Source organism: Eriocheir sinensis, chromosome 21 (assembly GCF_024679095.1).
Source record: "Eriocheir sinensis breed Jianghai 21 chromosome 21, ASM2467909v1, whole genome shotgun sequence".
Lineage (NCBI taxonomy): Eukaryota > Metazoa > Arthropoda > Malacostraca > Decapoda > Varunidae > Eriocheir > Eriocheir sinensis.
The window spans coordinates 9,930,857-9,947,886 of record NC_066529.1 but is presented as its reverse complement, the minus strand read 5'-3'; the positions used below and the strand labels follow the sequence as shown (position 1 = coordinate 9,947,886).

General features: G+C 46.3%; 2 protein-coding genes across 3 annotated transcripts in view; both read right to left on the bottom strand.

Annotated features, from left to right (window-relative positions):
* The window catches only part of LOC127001441 (TOG array regulator of axonemal microtubules protein 1-like), a 52,050-nt gene extending 43,973 nt beyond the window's left edge, over window positions 1–8,077 (bottom strand). The window contains exon 1 of the mRNA XM_050865969.1: window positions 7,834–8,077. The gene's annotated coding sequence lies outside the window, so the exon portion shown is untranslated. The remainder of the gene's footprint in view (window positions 1–7,833) is intronic.
* Window positions 8,078–9,395: 1,318 nt separating this feature from the next.
* On the bottom strand, window positions 9,396–16,793 carry LOC127001647 (uncharacterized). Of its 2 annotated transcripts, XM_050866583.1 has the most exons (6): window positions 16,551–16,793; window positions 15,239–15,297; window positions 13,975–15,084; window positions 13,573–13,694; window positions 12,496–12,661; window positions 9,396–11,488 (listed from the first exon to the last, which is right to left on the bottom strand). In XM_050866583.1, exons 3-6 carry the CDS (start codon window positions 15,070–15,072, stop codon window positions 11,354–11,356), a joined length of 1,521 nt encoding a protein of 506 aa, XP_050722540.1. In that variant the 5' UTR covers window positions 15,073–15,084; window positions 15,239–15,297; window positions 16,551–16,793; the 3' UTR covers window positions 9,396–11,353. The 2 variants fall into 2 exon arrangements, with proteins under 2 accessions (XP_050722540.1, XP_050722539.1); XM_050866582.1 differs by lacking the exon at window positions 15,239–15,297 and having other exon boundaries at window positions 16,551–16,792.
* Window positions 16,794–17,030: the final 237 nt, after the last annotated feature.

The following is a 17,030-nucleotide window of genomic DNA, read 5'->3' as shown; positions in this document are numbered from 1 at the left end:
ACCTAGTGATAAAAAAAGGGAGACGAAGGGAGATTATATAGAGCAAGCAAATGGGTCACAAGGCTGCAAAAATTATGAAGGGAAGAAGTGGAGAAGCGGGGATAACTATTGTGAGGTTGAAAGGGAACGGAGGCAAAGGGAGGAGAGTGCTGTTGAGAGGTTGAAAGGAGACGGAAAGGGAGAGGATTCGAAAGGAAGAAGAGGGTGGAGGGGAAAGAGGAGGAGGGGGGAAGAAGCAAGGTAAGGAAAGAATGAGGGGGGAAGTGGAGTTACAAAGAGAGACTGAAGGGAATAAGTGCACGGTGTTAAAGTGAAGGATAGAAGTGGCGTTGCAGAGAGAAACGAAGGGAAGGGGATAGACTAGAGTGAAGGGAAAGTGGGTGCAACGAAGAGAGAGGAAAGCGAAGTTACAAGAATGAAGGAATAACAGAGAATGGGACTACAGATTTTTCTTTTTATCTAGTGAAGGGAAAGGGGTATTAAAAGACAGAGGAAAGGGGGAGTTACAAGAATGAAAGAAGAATGTAAGAGAAAGGATTGCTAATGGGACTGGTGGATAGGGGAAGGGTTGCTAATGGGACTGGTGGATAGGGGAAGGGTTGGTAATGGGACTGGTGGATAGGGGAAGGGTTGGTAATGGGACTGGTGGATAGGGGAAGGGTTGGTAATGGGACTGGTGGATAGGGGAAGGGTTGGTAATGGGACTGGTGGATAGGGGAAGGATTGGTAATGGGACTGGTGGAAAGGGGAAGGGTTGGTAATGGGACTGGTGGATAGGGGAAGGTTTGGTAATGGGACTGGTGGATAGGGGAAGGGTTGGTAATGGGACTGGTGGATAGGGGAGGTTTTGGTAATGGGACTGGTGGATAGGTGAAGGGTTGGTAATGGGACATGGATAGGGAAGGGTTGGTAATGGACTGGTGGATAGGGAAGGGTTGGTAATGGGACTGGTGGATAGGGAAGGGTTGGTAATGGGACTGGTGGATAGGGAAGGGTTGGTAATGGGACTGGTGGATAGGGAAGGTTGGTAATGGGACTGGTGGATAGGGAAGGGTTGGTAATGGGACTGGTGGATAGGGAAGGGTTGGTAATGGGACTGGTGGATGGGGAAGGGTTGGTAATGGGACTGGTGGATAGGGAAGGTTGCTAATGGGACTGGTGGATAGGGAAGGTTGGTAATGGGACTGGTGGATGGGGAAGGGTTGGTAATGGGACTGGTGGATAGGGAAGGGTTGCTAATGGGACTGGTGGATAGGGGAAGGATTGGGAATGGGACTGGTGGATAGGGAAGGGTTGCTAATGGGACTGGTGGATAGGGAAGGGTTGGTAATGGGACTGGTGGATAGGGAAGGGTTGGTAATGGGACTGGTGGATAGGGAAGGGTTGCTAATGGGACTGGTGGATAGGGAAGGTTGGTAATGGGACTGGTGGATAGGGAAGGATTGGTAATGGGACTGGTGGATAGAGGGAAGGATTGCTAATGGGACTGGTGGATAGGGGAAGGGTTGCTAATGGGACTGGTGGATAGGGGAAGGGTTGGTAATGGGACTGGTGGATAGGGAAGGATTGAAGTATGGGACTGGTGGATAGGGAAGGGTTGGTAATGGGACTGGTGGATAGGGGAAGGATTGGTAATGGGACTGGTGGATAGGGAAGGGTTGGTAATGGGACTGGTGGATAGGGAAGGGTTGGTAATGGGACTGGTGGATAGGGAAGGTTGCTAATGGGACTGGTGGATAGGGAAGGGTTGGTAATGGGACTGGTGGATAGGGAAGGGTTGGTAATGGGACTGGTGGATAGGGGAAGGTTGGTAATGGGACTGGTGGATGGGGAAGGGTTGGTAATGGGACTGGTGGATAGGGAAGGGTTGGTAATGGGACTGGTGGATAGGGAAGGGTTGGTAATGGGACTGGTGGATAGGGGAAGGGTTGGTAATGGGACTGGTGGATGGGGAAGGGCTGGTAATGGGACTGGTGGATAGGGAAGGGTTGGTAATGGACTGGTGGATAGGGGAAGGGTTGGTAATGGTACTGGTGGATAGGGAACGGGTTGCTAATGGGACTGGTGGATAGGGAAGGGTTGCTAATGGGACTGGTGGATAGGGAAGGGTTGGTAATGGGACTGGTGGATAGGGAAGGGTTGGTAATGGGACTGGTGGATAGGGAAGGGTTGGTAATGGGACTGGTGGATGGGGAAGGGTTGGTAATGGGACTGGTGGATGGGGAAGGATTGCTAATGGGACTGGTGGATAGGGGAAGGTTGGTAATGGGACTGGTGGATAGGGAAGGGTTGGTAATGGGACTGGTGGATAGGAAGGGTTGCTAATGGGACTGGTGGATAGGGAAGGATTGGTAATGGGACTGGTGGATAGGGGAAGGGTTGGTAATGGGGACTGGTGGATAGGGAAGGATTGGTAATGGGACTGGTGGATGGGGAAGGGTTGGTAATGGGACTGGTGGATAGGGGTAGGGTTGGTAATGGGTCTGGTGGATTGGGGAAGGGTTGCTAATGTGACTGGTGGATAGGGGAAGGTTTGGTAATGGGACTGGTGGATAGGGGAAGGGTTGGTAATGGGACTGGTGGATAGGGAAGGGTTGGTAATGGGACTGGTGGATAGGGAAGGGTTGGTAATGGGACTGGTGGATAGGGAAGGGTTGGTAATGGGACTGGTGGATAGGGAAGGGTTGGTAATGGGACTGGTGGATAGGGGAAGGGTTGGTAATGGGACTGGTGGATAGGGAAGGGTTGGTAATGGGACTGGTGGATGGGGAAGGGTTGGTAATGGGACTGGTGGATAGGGAAGGGTTGGTAATGGGACTGGTGGATAGGGAAGGGTTGGTAATGGGACTGGTGGATAGGGGAACGGTTGGTAATGGGACTGGTGGATAGGGAAGGGTTGGTAATGGGACTGGTGGATAGGGAAGGGTTGGTAATGGGACTGGTGGATAGGGGAAGGGTTGGTAATGGGACTGGTGGATAGGGAAGGGTTGGTAATGGGACTGGTGGATAGGGAAGGGTTGGTAATGGGACTGGTGGATAGGGAAGGGTTGGTAATGGGACTGGTGGATAGGGAAGGGTTGGTAATGGGACTGGTGGATAGGGAAGGGTTGGTAATGGGACTGGTGGATAGGGAAGGGTTGGTAATGGGACTGGTGGATAGGGAAGGGTTGGTAATGGGACTGGTGGATAGGGAAGGGTTGGTAATGGGACTGGTGGATAGGGAAGGGTTGGTAATGGGACTGGTGGATAGGGGAAGGGTTGGTAATGGGACTGGTGGATAGGGAAAGGATTGGTAATGGGACTGGTGGATAGGGAAGGGTTGGTAATGGGACTGGTGGATAGGGAAGGGTTGGTAATGGGACTGGTGGATAGGGAAGGGTTGGTAATGGGACTGGTGGATAGGGAAGGGTTGGTAATGGGACTGGTGGATAGGGAAGGGTTGGTAATGGGACTGGTGGATAGGGAAGGGTTGGTAATGGGACTGGTGGATAGGGAAGGGTTGGTAATGGGACTGGTGGATAGGGGAAGGGTTGGTAATGGGACTGGTGGATAGGGAAGGTTGGTAATGGGACTGGTGGATAGGGGAAGGGTTGGTAATGGGACTGGTGGATACGGGAAGGGTTGGTAATGGGACTGGTGGATAGGGGAAGGGTTGGTAATGGGACTGGTGGATAGGGAAGGGTTGGTAATGGGACTGGTGGATAGGGAAGGGTTGGTAATGGGACTGGTGGATGGGGAAGGGTTGGTAATGGGACTGGTGGATAGGGAAGGGTTGGTAATGGGACTGGTGGATAGGGAAGGGTTGGTAATGGGACTGGTGGATAGGGGAAGGGTTGGTAATGGGACTGGTGGATAGGGGAAGGGTTGGTAATGGGACTGGTGGATAGGGCAAGGGTTGGTAATGGGACTGGTGGATAGGGGAAGGGTTGGTAATTGGACTGGTGGATAGGGAAAGGGTTGGTAATGGGACTGGTGTTTAGGGAAGGGTTGGTAATGGGACTGGTGGATAGGGAAGGGTTGGTAATGGGACTGATGGATAGGGAAGGGTTGGTAATGGGACTGGTGGATAGGGAAGGGTTGGTAATGGGACTGGTGGATAGGGAAGGGTTGGTAATGGGACTGGTGGATAGGGAAGGGTTGGTAATGGGACTGGTGGATAGGGGAAGGGTTGGTAATGGGACTGGTGGATAGGGGAAGGGTTGGTAATGGGACTGGTGGATAGGGGAAGGGTTGGTAATGGGACTGGTGGATAGGGAAGGGTTGGTAATGGGACTGGTGGATAGGGAAGGGTTGGTAATGGGACTGGTGGATAGGGAAGGGTTGGTAATGGGACTGGTGGATAGGGAAGGGTTGCTAATGGGACTGGTGGATAGGGAAGGGTTGGTAATGGGACTGGTGGATAGGGAAGAGTTGGTAATGGGACTGGTGGATAGCGAAGGGTTGGTAATGGGACTGGTGGATAGGGGAAGGGTTGGTAATGGGACTGGTGGATAGCGGAAGGGTTGGTAATGGGACTGGTGGATAGGGGAAGGGTTGGTAATGGGACTGGTGGATAGGGGAAGGGTTGGTAATGGGACTGGTGGATAGGGAAAGGGATGGTAATGGGACTGGTGGATAGGGAAGGGTTGGTAATGGGACTGGTGGATAGGGAAGGGTTGGTAATGGGACTGGTGGATAGGGAAGGGTTGGTAATGGGACTGGTGGATAGGGGAAGGTTGGTAATGGGACTGGTGGATAGGGAAGGGTTGGTAATGGGACTGGTGGATAGGGAAGGGTTGGTAATGGGACTGGTGGATAGGGAAGGATTGGTAATGGGACTGGTGGATAGAGGGAGGGTTGGTAATGGGACTGGTGGATAGGGGAAGGGTTGCTAATGGGACTGGTGGATAGGGAAGGGTTGGTAATGGGACTGGTGGATAGGGAAGGGTTGGTAATGGGACTGGTGGATAGGGGAAAGGTTGGTAATGGGACTGGTGGATAGGGGAAGGGTTGGTAATGGGACTGGTGGATAGTGGAAGGTTTGGTAATGGGACTGGTGTATAGTGAATGGTTTGTAATTGGACTGTTTGATAGTGTAAGGTTTGGTAATGGGACTGGTGGATAGGGGAAGGGTTGGTAATGGGACTGGTGGATAGGGGAAGGGTTGGTAATGGGACTGGTGGATAAGGGAAGGGTTGGTAATGGGACTGGTGGATAGGGGAAGGGTTGGTAATGGGACTGGTGGATAGGGGAAGGGTTGGTAATGGGACTGGTGTATAGCGGAAGTGTAGGTAATGGGACTGGTGGATAGGGAAGGGTTGGTAATGGGACTGGTGGATAGGGGAAGGGTTGGTAATGGGACTGGTGGATAGGGAAGGGTTGGTAATGGGACTGGTGGATAGGGAAGGTTGCTAATGGGACTGGTGGATAGGGAAGGGTTGGTAATGGGACTGGTGGATAGGGAAGGGGTTGGTAATGGGACTGGTGGATAGGGAAGGGTTGGTAATGGGACTGGTGGATAGGGAAGGGTTGGTAATGGGACTGGTGGATAGGGAAGGGTTGGTAATGGGACTGGTGGATAGGGAAGGGTTGGTAATGTGACTGGTGGACAGGGGACCGGTAGGTAATGGGACTGGTGGATAGGGGAAGGGTTGGTAATGGGACTGGTGGATAGGGGAAGGGTTGGTAATGGGACTGGTGGATAGGGGAAGGGTTGCTAATGGGACTGATGGATAGGGGAAGGGTTGGTAATGGGACTGGTGGATAGGGGAAGGGTTGGTAATGGGACTGGTGGATAGGGGAGGGGTTGCTAATGGGTCTGGTGGATAGGGGAAGGTTTGGTAATGGGACTGGTGGATAGGGGAAGGGTTGGTATTGGGACTGGTGGATAGGGGAAGGGTTGGTAATGGGACTGGTGGATAGGGGAAGGGTTGCTAATGGGACTGGTGGATAGGGGAAGGGTTGGTAATGGGACTGGTGGATAGGGGAAGGGTTGGTAATGGGACTGGTGGATAGGGGAAGGGTTGGTAATGGGACTGGTGGATAGGGGAAGGGTTGGTAATGGGACTGGTGGATAGGGAAAGGGTTGGTAATGGGACTGGTGGATAAGGGAAGGGTTGGTAATGGGACTGGTGGATAGGGGAAGGGTTGGTAATGGGACTGGTGGATAGGGGAAGGGTTGGTAATGGGACTGGTGGATAGGGGAAGGGTTGGTAATGGGACTGGTGGATAGGTGAAGGGTTGGTAATGGGACTGGTGGATAGGTGAAGGGTTGGTAATGTGACTGATGGATAGGGAAGGGTTGGTAATGGGACTGGTGGATAGGGAAGGGTTGGTAATGGGACTGGTGGATAGGGAAGGGTTGGTAATGGGACTGATGGATAGGGAAGGGTTGCTAATGGGACTGGTGGATAGGGAAGGGTTGGTAATGGGACTGGTGGATAGGGAAGGGTTGGTAATGGGACTGGTGGATAGGGAAGGGTTGGTAATGGGACTGGTGGATAGGGGAAGGGTTGGTAATGGGACTGGTGGATAGGGAAGGGTTGGTAATTGGTCTGATGGATAGTGGAAGGGTTGGTAATGGGACTGGTGGATAGGGTAAGGGTTGGTAATGGGACTGGTGGATAGGGGAAGGGTTGGTAATGGGACTGGTGGATAGGGTAAGGGTTGGTAATGGGACTGGTGGATAAGGGAAGGGTTCGTAATGTGACTGGTGGATAGGGAAGGGTTGGTAATGGGACTGGTGGATAGGGAAGGGTTGGTAATGGGACTGGTGGATAGGGAAGGGTTGGTAATGGGACTGGTGGATAGGGAAGGGTTGGTAATGGGACTGATGGATAGGGGAAGGGTTGGTAATGGGACTGGTGGATAGGGGAAGGGTTGGTAATGGGACTGGTGGATAGGGGAGGGGTTGGTAATGGGACTGATGGATAGGGGAAGGGTTGCTAATGGGACTGATGGATAGGGGAGGGGTTGGTAATGGGACTGATGGATAGGGGAAGGGTTGGTAATGGGACTGGTGGATAGGGGAAGGGTTGGTAATGGGACTGGTGGATAGGGGAAGGGTTGGTAATGGGACTGGTGGATAGGGGAAGGGTTGGTAATGGGACTGGTGGATAGGTGAATGGTTGGTAATTGGACAGTTGGATAGGGAAGGGGTTGGTAATGGGACTGGTGGATAGGGAAGGGTTGGTAATGGGACTGGTGGATAGGGAAGGGTTGGTAATGGGACTGGTGGATAGGGAAGGGTTGGTAATGGGACTGATGGATAGGGAAGGGTTGGTAATGGGACTGGTGGATAGGGAAGGGTTGGTAATGGGTCTGGTGGATAGGGAAGGGTTGGTAATGGGACTGATGGATAGGGGAAGGGTTGGTAATGGGACTGGTGGATAGGGGAAGGGTTGGTAATGGGACTGGTGGATAGGGGAAGGGTTGGTAATGGGACTGATGGATAGGGGAAGGGTTGGTAATGGGACTGATGGATAGGGGAAGGGTTGGTAATGGGACTGATGGATAGGGGAAGGGTTGGTAATGGGACTGGTGGATAGGGGAAGGGTTGGTAATGGGACTGATGGATAGGGGAAGGGTTGGTAATGGGACTGGTGGCTGGAGAGAAAAAATGGACACTGGACTTACAAAACATCAATCTGTACTGTTCAAATATAAACCAACAAATATTATGCTTCTCACATAACTAATATTCAGTCTACAAAGAAAGTTAAAAAATGGTTCTTATGACCTGCCAACACCCATAACACCAATAACTAAAAAGGTGAAAATAGATTGACAGGTGGTAAGGGTAGGATGGCCAAGGCTGAACTTAATTAATAAAGTTAAACATTAAGTAAGGCATACCTGAATGGGTCACACACCTAGGCATGTAAGTGTGAGTCAGTGGCTGAGTGTGGCAGACTGCATCACTGCCTCACCGCTGAGAGCAAACACTGTGCTGCACACTGGGCTTACCTAAGGGTCAGGGTTACCCTTATTAATCCTGGGCAGCTCATGTTCTTGTATCAGTGCTCAACAACTTGCAACACTCAAATAGTTAGGACAGTGACAGCACCCAAAATACCAAGACAAATAAAGTGTAAAATGTGCAAGCAGAAAAATTAATATGCAGACCAAGCATAAATGAAGGCAAACTAAGGAAGAAAAGTAATATGCAGTTACTCAATAACAAAGTCAGTATAACATGTAAAAATAAGAAAAAACCAACTGTGTTTATATGTATATTGTGGCATTAGTGAAGCATGCAAGCCTGACACTCCAGTAGTGAACTAATAGATGAACAAAAGACATGAAAATACTAATTCACTTTGTGGTGAATAACAATTCCTGTGACACATAATAATTTTATTTAATTGTCTCAAACTGCAAAATGTACATAGCCCCACACACACACACACACACACACACACACACACACACTGTGAGCTTCATATCTCAGTGGATAGGTACCATCTTGGCCTGTCACATGGCAGGCTGAGGTTCAAGTTGCGCTGAGACCACTAAAGGTTTTTCTCTGATAAGAGAGGATACTGTCCCTGGGTGTGTGTGATGTGTGAGGTCCCAGCAGTACCCATAGATTGGTCCTTTGCTCTCAAAAGAGAGCTCTTTCTGGGAGGGTACTGGCTGCCAATCACACATCCAGCATGTGATCAGACTGTGGATGAATAACATACACACACAGTTTGCATGATCAGTAGGTTGCTATACACATCTGCAGTCAGCACACATTTATACAACACACCTGGACACACACAGTGGCCCATGACAGGCCACACAACACATCTTTGTTAGTTTTCATCAGAGCCAATGTTGATACAGTATACCGCAAACTCTTAAAAAAAAAAAAAAAGCACCTTTTCTCACGTTGATCCAAATGACTGCCACAACTCTTTCATGGGAATATTAATAACGTACAACGTCAACAATACACCTCCAGGAGACTGCTAAGTCATCTTCAGAAATTTTTCAAATTTTAGAATATGTTAAATGGAGGCATATTATGCATTTTCTATATGAAATAGTAAATGAATGGTGTGCAGCCAGGAAACGTAGGAGGGCACAGCTGATGGTACGGTCAGAGTATATGACAAGCGCCACATTGCCTCTATGCTTTGTTGTTTCCTTGGCCTTTGTGCATGGCAGCCAGCCCTATCACAGCCAGGTTTCACTGAGTGCCAGTTTACTGAACCACCCATTACAGTTGGATAGTCCATGAGTTTACTATCCTAAACTGACCTTCAGCAATGGCTCACAGACTTGCAGCTATACACAGGACCTAAAACTAAAGCCTCCTGGGAACAGATGAAATGTATCACTTGCCAAGTTGCCACCATGTATCACTCGGCACCTTGTATCACAGAACTCATACAGGTACATGATTGTCTTGACTAGAGCAATAAAGTACATCCTCTCACTGGTCCAATAAAACTGCAAAATCAAACTCACATTCTGCAGTAGTGTCTTGTCTTGTTCACAGAGTTTCTGTTACTGAACTGGTTAAGTGTAAACTAATAACATCCCTAAGTGCTTGGTACCATTTTCTAAAGAATACTGACAAATGTAAGGCATATAATTCTACATGTAGTTTCTTGAATCAAAAGAAAATCACTTAATAGTAAACTTATCAGTAAAACATTTAAAGAATTCAATTATATAGTTATTATGCAAATCGAACTTTTTCTAGAGGTAATGAGATCAAAACATCACAACTTTCCTCAGCAACACATACAATACTTTCTGTTGCTGAAAATACAAAATGGAGGTTAATGAAGTTGTGATTTAAAATGTTACTTTGAGGTTTGTTTGGGTGATCCCCCCGTGGTCACACGTCCAACACATGCACAAATGTTTTGTCTTCACGCTGCTCAATCTACAGAAGGCATCATGTCACAACAGGTCTTATTAACATCACAGACTTTACAGATGATATATTCATCACAACATCTGTTAACACTAGTACTGCATTTTAATAAATTACATACATAAAGTGAAAATATACTATTATGAATAAAGACATTATGACTAAAAAAAGCCATATTAATAATAAAATCGTTATTGCAATAAAAAAATGGTACATCTACCTATCTTTCGTTGTGCTCTTCTGACATAAGTTGTGAAGGGAACACAACAACACACCTGATGTAGTGGATGAACTGAGGGTGAGGTAGTGGTTGACAATACTGTGTATCTATCTATCCAGTGTATCTACCTAGTCGTGATATAAGGAAATGAGATACACTTGTGGGGTCCCGTCTCAGTCTCAGTAAGTAAACTTTGTCTTTGAATTCATTTAAGTTTTTTGACTGGACGATCTCATTGTCCAGGCTGTTTCACAGTTCAATGCATCCATGTGGGAAACTGTATTTCTTTATATCCTTCTAGCATCTTGTCTTTTTCAATTTCTTTTCATGTCCCCTCGTTGATCTCCTATTCCACACAAACAGATTTCTCAATTACTGTTATTAACTTTAATGCCCAATTCTTTCCTTGCAAATTAAGTCCATTAAGGAGACAATCTTGGTTATTGCTCATTGCATTCTCTTCATCTTTGTTATATCTTTCTTATCAGTACTGATGCATATTCCAGTCTGGGACAGACCAAAGCCACTATCAATTTCATCATATCTTCATCCATGTAGTTGAAAGCCAGTCTTATATTTATCAACAGCCTATGGGTCTCTTCAACTATCTTATTTTAATGTTTTCCATGACAAATCATCATACACAAGGATATGGTTTGATGCCAACCAGCATGGTTGATGCTCAACTTGCGAATGATGGCACAAAACTGACTGCTATTTGAACATTTTGATGTTGGTGTGAATGCCGTAAGGTGTTGATTGAGTGACACAAAACTCCAACTCTGTCATCCTCAGAAGCTATAAATAGTCTACTAATAGTGCTCCCTGGTAATATTTTCATAACAACAACAAATTCTGTCATCATCACTTTCATCACTATCATCACCATCACGGTCCTCACCACCACCAATAAGTTCTTTTCAGTGGTTGATGAGCCCGGCACTACTGAGCAATTTATTCTTTGCGGACTATAACTTTTCCTGAGTCTCAAGTATGTGATTCACTTTTATTCTGCTTGATGCAAGAAATGGACTCACAATAACTAACACAAAAATGACAATCAGTAGAAAATCAACACAATAAGATCATCATCATAAATTGACAAATGGCACTCAGCAGAAAATATTACCTGAATGGCATTATGAGGATCAGCAAATTTCATCACGACCAACCTCTCACCTACCAGGGCAAGCAGTGGACACCAGCATCAGGCCTCGAGTTGGCGCTACTGAGTTGTGCTGTGGCAGGCAGAGCAAAGCTGACCCTAAGCTGCTGGGGAACTACTAGTGATGGCTGTGTTGGAGGGAGTCAAGCAGAGCATCAGTGTGGGGATCAGGCACCACCGCCAGCCAGGCCAGCACAGCGAGGGAGGTGCGTGCCACACACACCCACCGCCACCACTCTACAAGGTCTACTGCCTGTAAGGAAAAGCACACAAAGAGTTTTATGTAAATTTCATCCAAACTGACCTGCTTAACACACAGGGAGATGGTTGAGTAGAAAATAGTAATGTGAATACTGGACATGTGTTCTGGACAAAAATAGTTAACCCTTTCGTTGCTAAATACTCGCAGCGAGGACTAGCGTAACTTGCCGGTGGTGCTAAATCCTCGCTGCGAGTTCCAGTCACACTCAAATTTCCCGCGTATGAGAGTGTTTCAACAATATTTCTCACCCTACAGCATTGCCAATTCAGTGGGTTTTCCACTAAATTTGGTGGAAAATCATATCAGCCCAGCGCGGAAAATCAACGAATGAGTAACTGGTGGATGTTCTTGTCCAATATAGCAGCATTTTTGCATAGCTTCCCCTATCACCTGACTGGTTCTTTGACTAAATAGTTGTAAATTTCGCAGTTGGCAATACTACCTTGCCAGCACTACATGAAGAGATCGCAGTTGCCTCAATATGGCTGACCGTCACACACACACTGACATAAGTGTTCACAGGCAACACCCCATGAACGTGCCTGTACCTTCGCAGGAGAGGCATACATAACCGAATCTTATAGATCTGGGCCTCCTCTATCCAATGGTGTTTTTGTTTTTTAGCTGTGATGATTAGTTTTTGAGATACAGAGGTTAAAAAAGAGACCTCCCCCTCCCCCCGCTGGGCTACCTGACTGCACCTGGGGGGATAGTCGCCTCCCTCGCCATGCACAACGAAAGGGTTAAGAGAGGAAGTTCAACCAGTCATCTGTACTACAAACACACTATCCCTTTTTGTTACCTGGTAAGGTATGAAATTGAATTTGATTATCTCATTCAGTGCTCTGTGGCTTCTTTCAGGCCCTATCATTAGCTAAGTATTACTGACAACTTTATGGTATCAAACGAGGAATGAGCACTACTCACACAATTAACTCTGATGCCCCTAAATACAAATATCACTTAAATTAATCCTCTCTGTTTATTAAGAAACTCACCTTCTCTTTGGAAATAACTTCATCAACATAATTTTTGAAGTTGATGAGGGTGTTTTCAGTGCGAATAGCCGCAAGAGAAAGAATCAAAGAGGAAATGTAGAGTGCTGGGGTCCAGGGCATCTTGATACCGTGCCCGGAGAACACACCCACACCAACAAGATCACACCTGCCATAGAGAATCTGCTTAGTGACTAATTCTTGAAGCACAATTAAAAGGTAGGTAATTAATCATTAAAAGAATATTACCACTATTTTGCATTCAAATGGAGGTATAGTCACTCCATTACCATATTTTCTACTAAATTACATTTTAAGGTAAAGTTTGAGACGTACAATAAGCTGCTCATGGCCTAAGTGTTCATCTTCATATCACTAGCCTTTGAGCCCGTGGTGGGTAAGAACCCACTATTTCAGGGCACACGGCAAGTGTGCCAATCGGGTTACCACAGTTCACCTTCCCCAGGTACCCATTTATCAAGCAGCACAAAAGGGAGAATGAATGGCTGCGTGAGCTGGGCACAGACTGCACTGGGTCGGGATCAAATCCAAGCCATGGATTTGTTGCCAGGCGTGCTAACCACTAACACCATGCTGATTTTTTTTTTTTTTTTTTTTTTTTCAGTGAAGGCTACTACTGTCCTCAGTAGCCACAAACAACATGAGAAACAATTGTTGCAATAAATACAAACTTCTTACCTCAAAACTGAATATCTACTGTACAGTGTGCACACACTGACAATAATATAGTCAAGAATATATTGCAAATTTGAGAGAAATGCATCACACATTCACCTCTTAGTCCCTCCTGCTTGAAGGCATGAGCTGTAAGGTGATTGGTGTGCCATTACTTGATAAAATAGCAACACTTTTATTGATATGATAATTCCCTTTTAAATCTACATAACCAGTAAACAAAAAGAACATTATGGTAAGACAGTGATAAAAAACAAAATAACCGTATAATATCTGAAATGTTCATGTTACAAATAACTCAGCACAGTATCTTAAAACTAAACAAAAAAAAGGAATCTTTACCAATCACAAGATTGAAACTTATGCTGTGCAGCCCAGACTGACCTGTCAAAGGCTGCCACAAGGCACAGAGTTGAGAGGAAAATGATGAGGGCAAAGAACACGTGAGCCACAATAGGCGGGTACACCCCGGGGAGACTGCTTGGGTTACTCTCCAGCAGGAAAATCTGAAAGTAAGTCTTGGTAAATACTCTCTCCTCTACCAATTCTCAAATTTTTCATAAGCTTTGTTATGTTCCATTTCCTCAGAAACTGTTTCCTCTATAGGAATAGTGAAAAGTACTTGAAGGGCCTTGTTAAAGAAAGAAGCAAGAAAAGGAGGAGAAAAATGAAAATGAAAACTATCGTATGAAACTGTAGCTACACTGTACATGTACACATCATCTCTAATCCATTTTCAAACAATATTTTCCAGGCTGTCCATTGTGACATGTGAATATTCCTCACCATGAGACAGTGTGCCAGAGTTATGCCTGCCAGGAGGCCTTGACACAACACTGAGAATGTTCTGAATCCACTCTGGAGAAAGATGGCATGGGAACTTGGTGTTTGAACCTGACTGCTGTCTCGGAGATCTTCTTTCTTCCTCTGCAAGCCCTCCATTTCATTCCTTGCTATAACGAAGCCACCCACTTTCTCTTGGTAGATAGTGCTGATGGTGCCCGAGGGGTTGATGGTGGCATTAAAAAGAAGGCCAGGAGCAGAAAGCACACATGGATCTCCTCTTGCTGTGCCAATCACATCCTCTTCCATCTCTCGCAGCTGGAGGCTAATGTAGGATTCCTTGCTTGTGCTGCCTTCCATCAGCATCTTGGAGTTAGAGCTCTTCCTATGGCCTTTCTTTTTCCTAGAGGAAAGTTTCCTGCTGGTTTCTTGAGAGGACAGAGGTGGGGCTGATGGAGAATAATCTGACTTTGCATCTTCCTCCTCCTCCTCCTCCTCTTTCACTTTCATCTTGGGGCTCTCTTCTGCTACCTTCAAGGATTTGGTTTCAAACTTATCATTAAGGACTTGTGCTTTATTCCAATCCATGGGTGATATGATTTCTGGCACAGCTTTCAGGCTTTCTCTTCGTTTTTCATTGGTGTTATGTGTTTCCCCGGGGCTCTTCTCAGTTGTCTGTTCCAGGTGACCCCAAGATGCCCTTCTAACATCACCTAGTGACCCCTTTTCAGTATCTTTAGACTTCACACTTGCTTCTTCTATTAGAGCAGACAGCTTAGCAGACAGAAGGTCAGACTCACTACCCTGGTGACCTGCTTCACTCTTGTGAGTTGAGTTCTGAGGGAATGGCATTTTGTGGGTTGAGTCCTGAGGGGGTGATGACCTGGGCTGCTTCTGAGAGAAAGGATTCCTGTCCTCAGGGTAGTCTGGTGATCGCTCCCTCCTGAAGTCCCTCCTATAGCGTGGAGTCCTTCTCTGTGGTGAGTCCACTTCCACTGCCAGTGATCTTTCAAATGACTCCTTGGACTTCATTTCCCATCGGCGCCTACGACTGCCACCACCATAACTCTTGGCAGAACTTGTCCTTGGTGCCTCACGCATCCTAGGCAAGTTCTGAAGAAAGGAAAGGTGTCATCAGGACCTGTACTGCCTTATTTTCAGCAAGATTAAGTGTTTATAAACAAATCATTTTAGAATGGCTCCAGATTAGGCATTTGGAAGGTGTTAAAACTCAGTATGATCCAAAGATATGCTTCCTTTTACTTACATTATCTGAGGGTTCCCAAGTCGTCTATGATTACATCCCAGATAAATTCATGGATGTTCCTGTTACAAAATGGGAGCATAGAAACATGGGAGCAATATTTTAGGGGGAACAGGTCAACAGAGCTATAGATAGTGATAAACAAATTGATAGACAAATAGATGGTAAGGAGGGGAGAGCATAGCTAAGCTTTCAGCAAGGAAATTATTTATTGAAGTTAGAAAATTTGGTACTAGAGTTATTCCCTGACTTTCATGGGTGTTCAGGGGTTGACATACTATGTTTCCCTCTTAGCACGACACAAGGACGGAAAAAAACAGTCAGACACTCAGAAAAACATCCTCTCCCCATGAATATGAGGTATAGTGTAAAAGGGGAACCTGCCATTTTTAAAGTTTTGAGCAAATCGTGTTTTAAAGTGACCACCAGACTCTAGACACACCATGCCATCAGGGTTCAAGAAAAAAAATAATCACACAAATTTGGACCTATGTATTACCCACTCTTATAATAATTTCTTCATTTTTTAAGTTTTGAGCAAATCGTGTTTTAAAGTGACCACCAGTCTCTAGACACACCATGCCATCAGGGTTCAAGAAAAAAAATAATCACACAAATTTGGACCTATGTATTACCCACTCTTATAATAATTTCTTCCTAAACTTGCTTCGTCAAACGTTACTGTAAGAATTCAGCCGCCAGATGTTGCCAAAAACTGAATACTACTGCCTAGAAAGATTTGGTTGTCACACTTACACTAAACACCTCCCATGAAAACCTTGTCAGATGTGTGTGCTTGGGCGCCTATATTAACCTGGTAGCAGCGGGGATCATGTTTCTTAATGGTCCCTCCAAGCGAGAAAAATGAGAAAAAATCACCCCTCACACAAACCATTTCATAATATATATCAAAGCATTTGTGATCAGATTGTGTATTATCTATTTGGGGGGGCTTATATCATGGCACAAATTTGGCCCGTCACTGCTAAACGGTAAAGCCACAGATTTGGCCTGTCGCTGCTACCGAGCTAAACGCCTCCCATGTAAACCTTGTCAGATGTGTGTGCTTGGGCGCCTATATTAAGAACACAAGATCATAAGAACATAGGGAGACTGCAAGAGGCCGACACAAGGCAGATCCAAATTCCCCCCCATAGAGAATTAATATTGATAAAGAGTAAACGATATATCAGAGCGTAGAGGGCAATAAGACCAATCTTTACCACCTACATATGACAACAGGAGAGCAGTTGATCTAGTAGGAGACGAGATATCAGCGCGTTAATAAACCCAATCTTAACCTCCAAACACTTACCTTGACCTTGCGAGGCTGGAATGTTGTGGTGAGCGGCCTTGAGTCATGCACCTTATTGTTAATTAACGGCACGGCGCACCTTCACCTCACACCCGCAGCTCACGGTGATGACCACACAGTAATGCACGGGGGGAAAAAGGAGCATCCCGCCTAAGATTATGCATAGAAGCTCCTGAGAAAAGACACGCACGTCCCCTCCAACTTCGACCCTCCAATGTAAACAAACAAACGCGCCTGGCAGTGATGACGTCATACTTGAACGTCATTATTATTTATTCAGAGGCAGCTTTCTGTAGTTGATTACGCACAAAATATAGCTTATCGAGAGAGAGAGAGAGAGAGAGAGAGAGAGAGAGAGAGAGAGAGAGAGAGAGAGATTTACATGGATATTCAGACCACACAGACGAGAGAGAGAGAGAGAGAGAGAGAGAGAGAGATTTACATAGACATTCAGACCACACAGACCCTTATGGTCCAGAT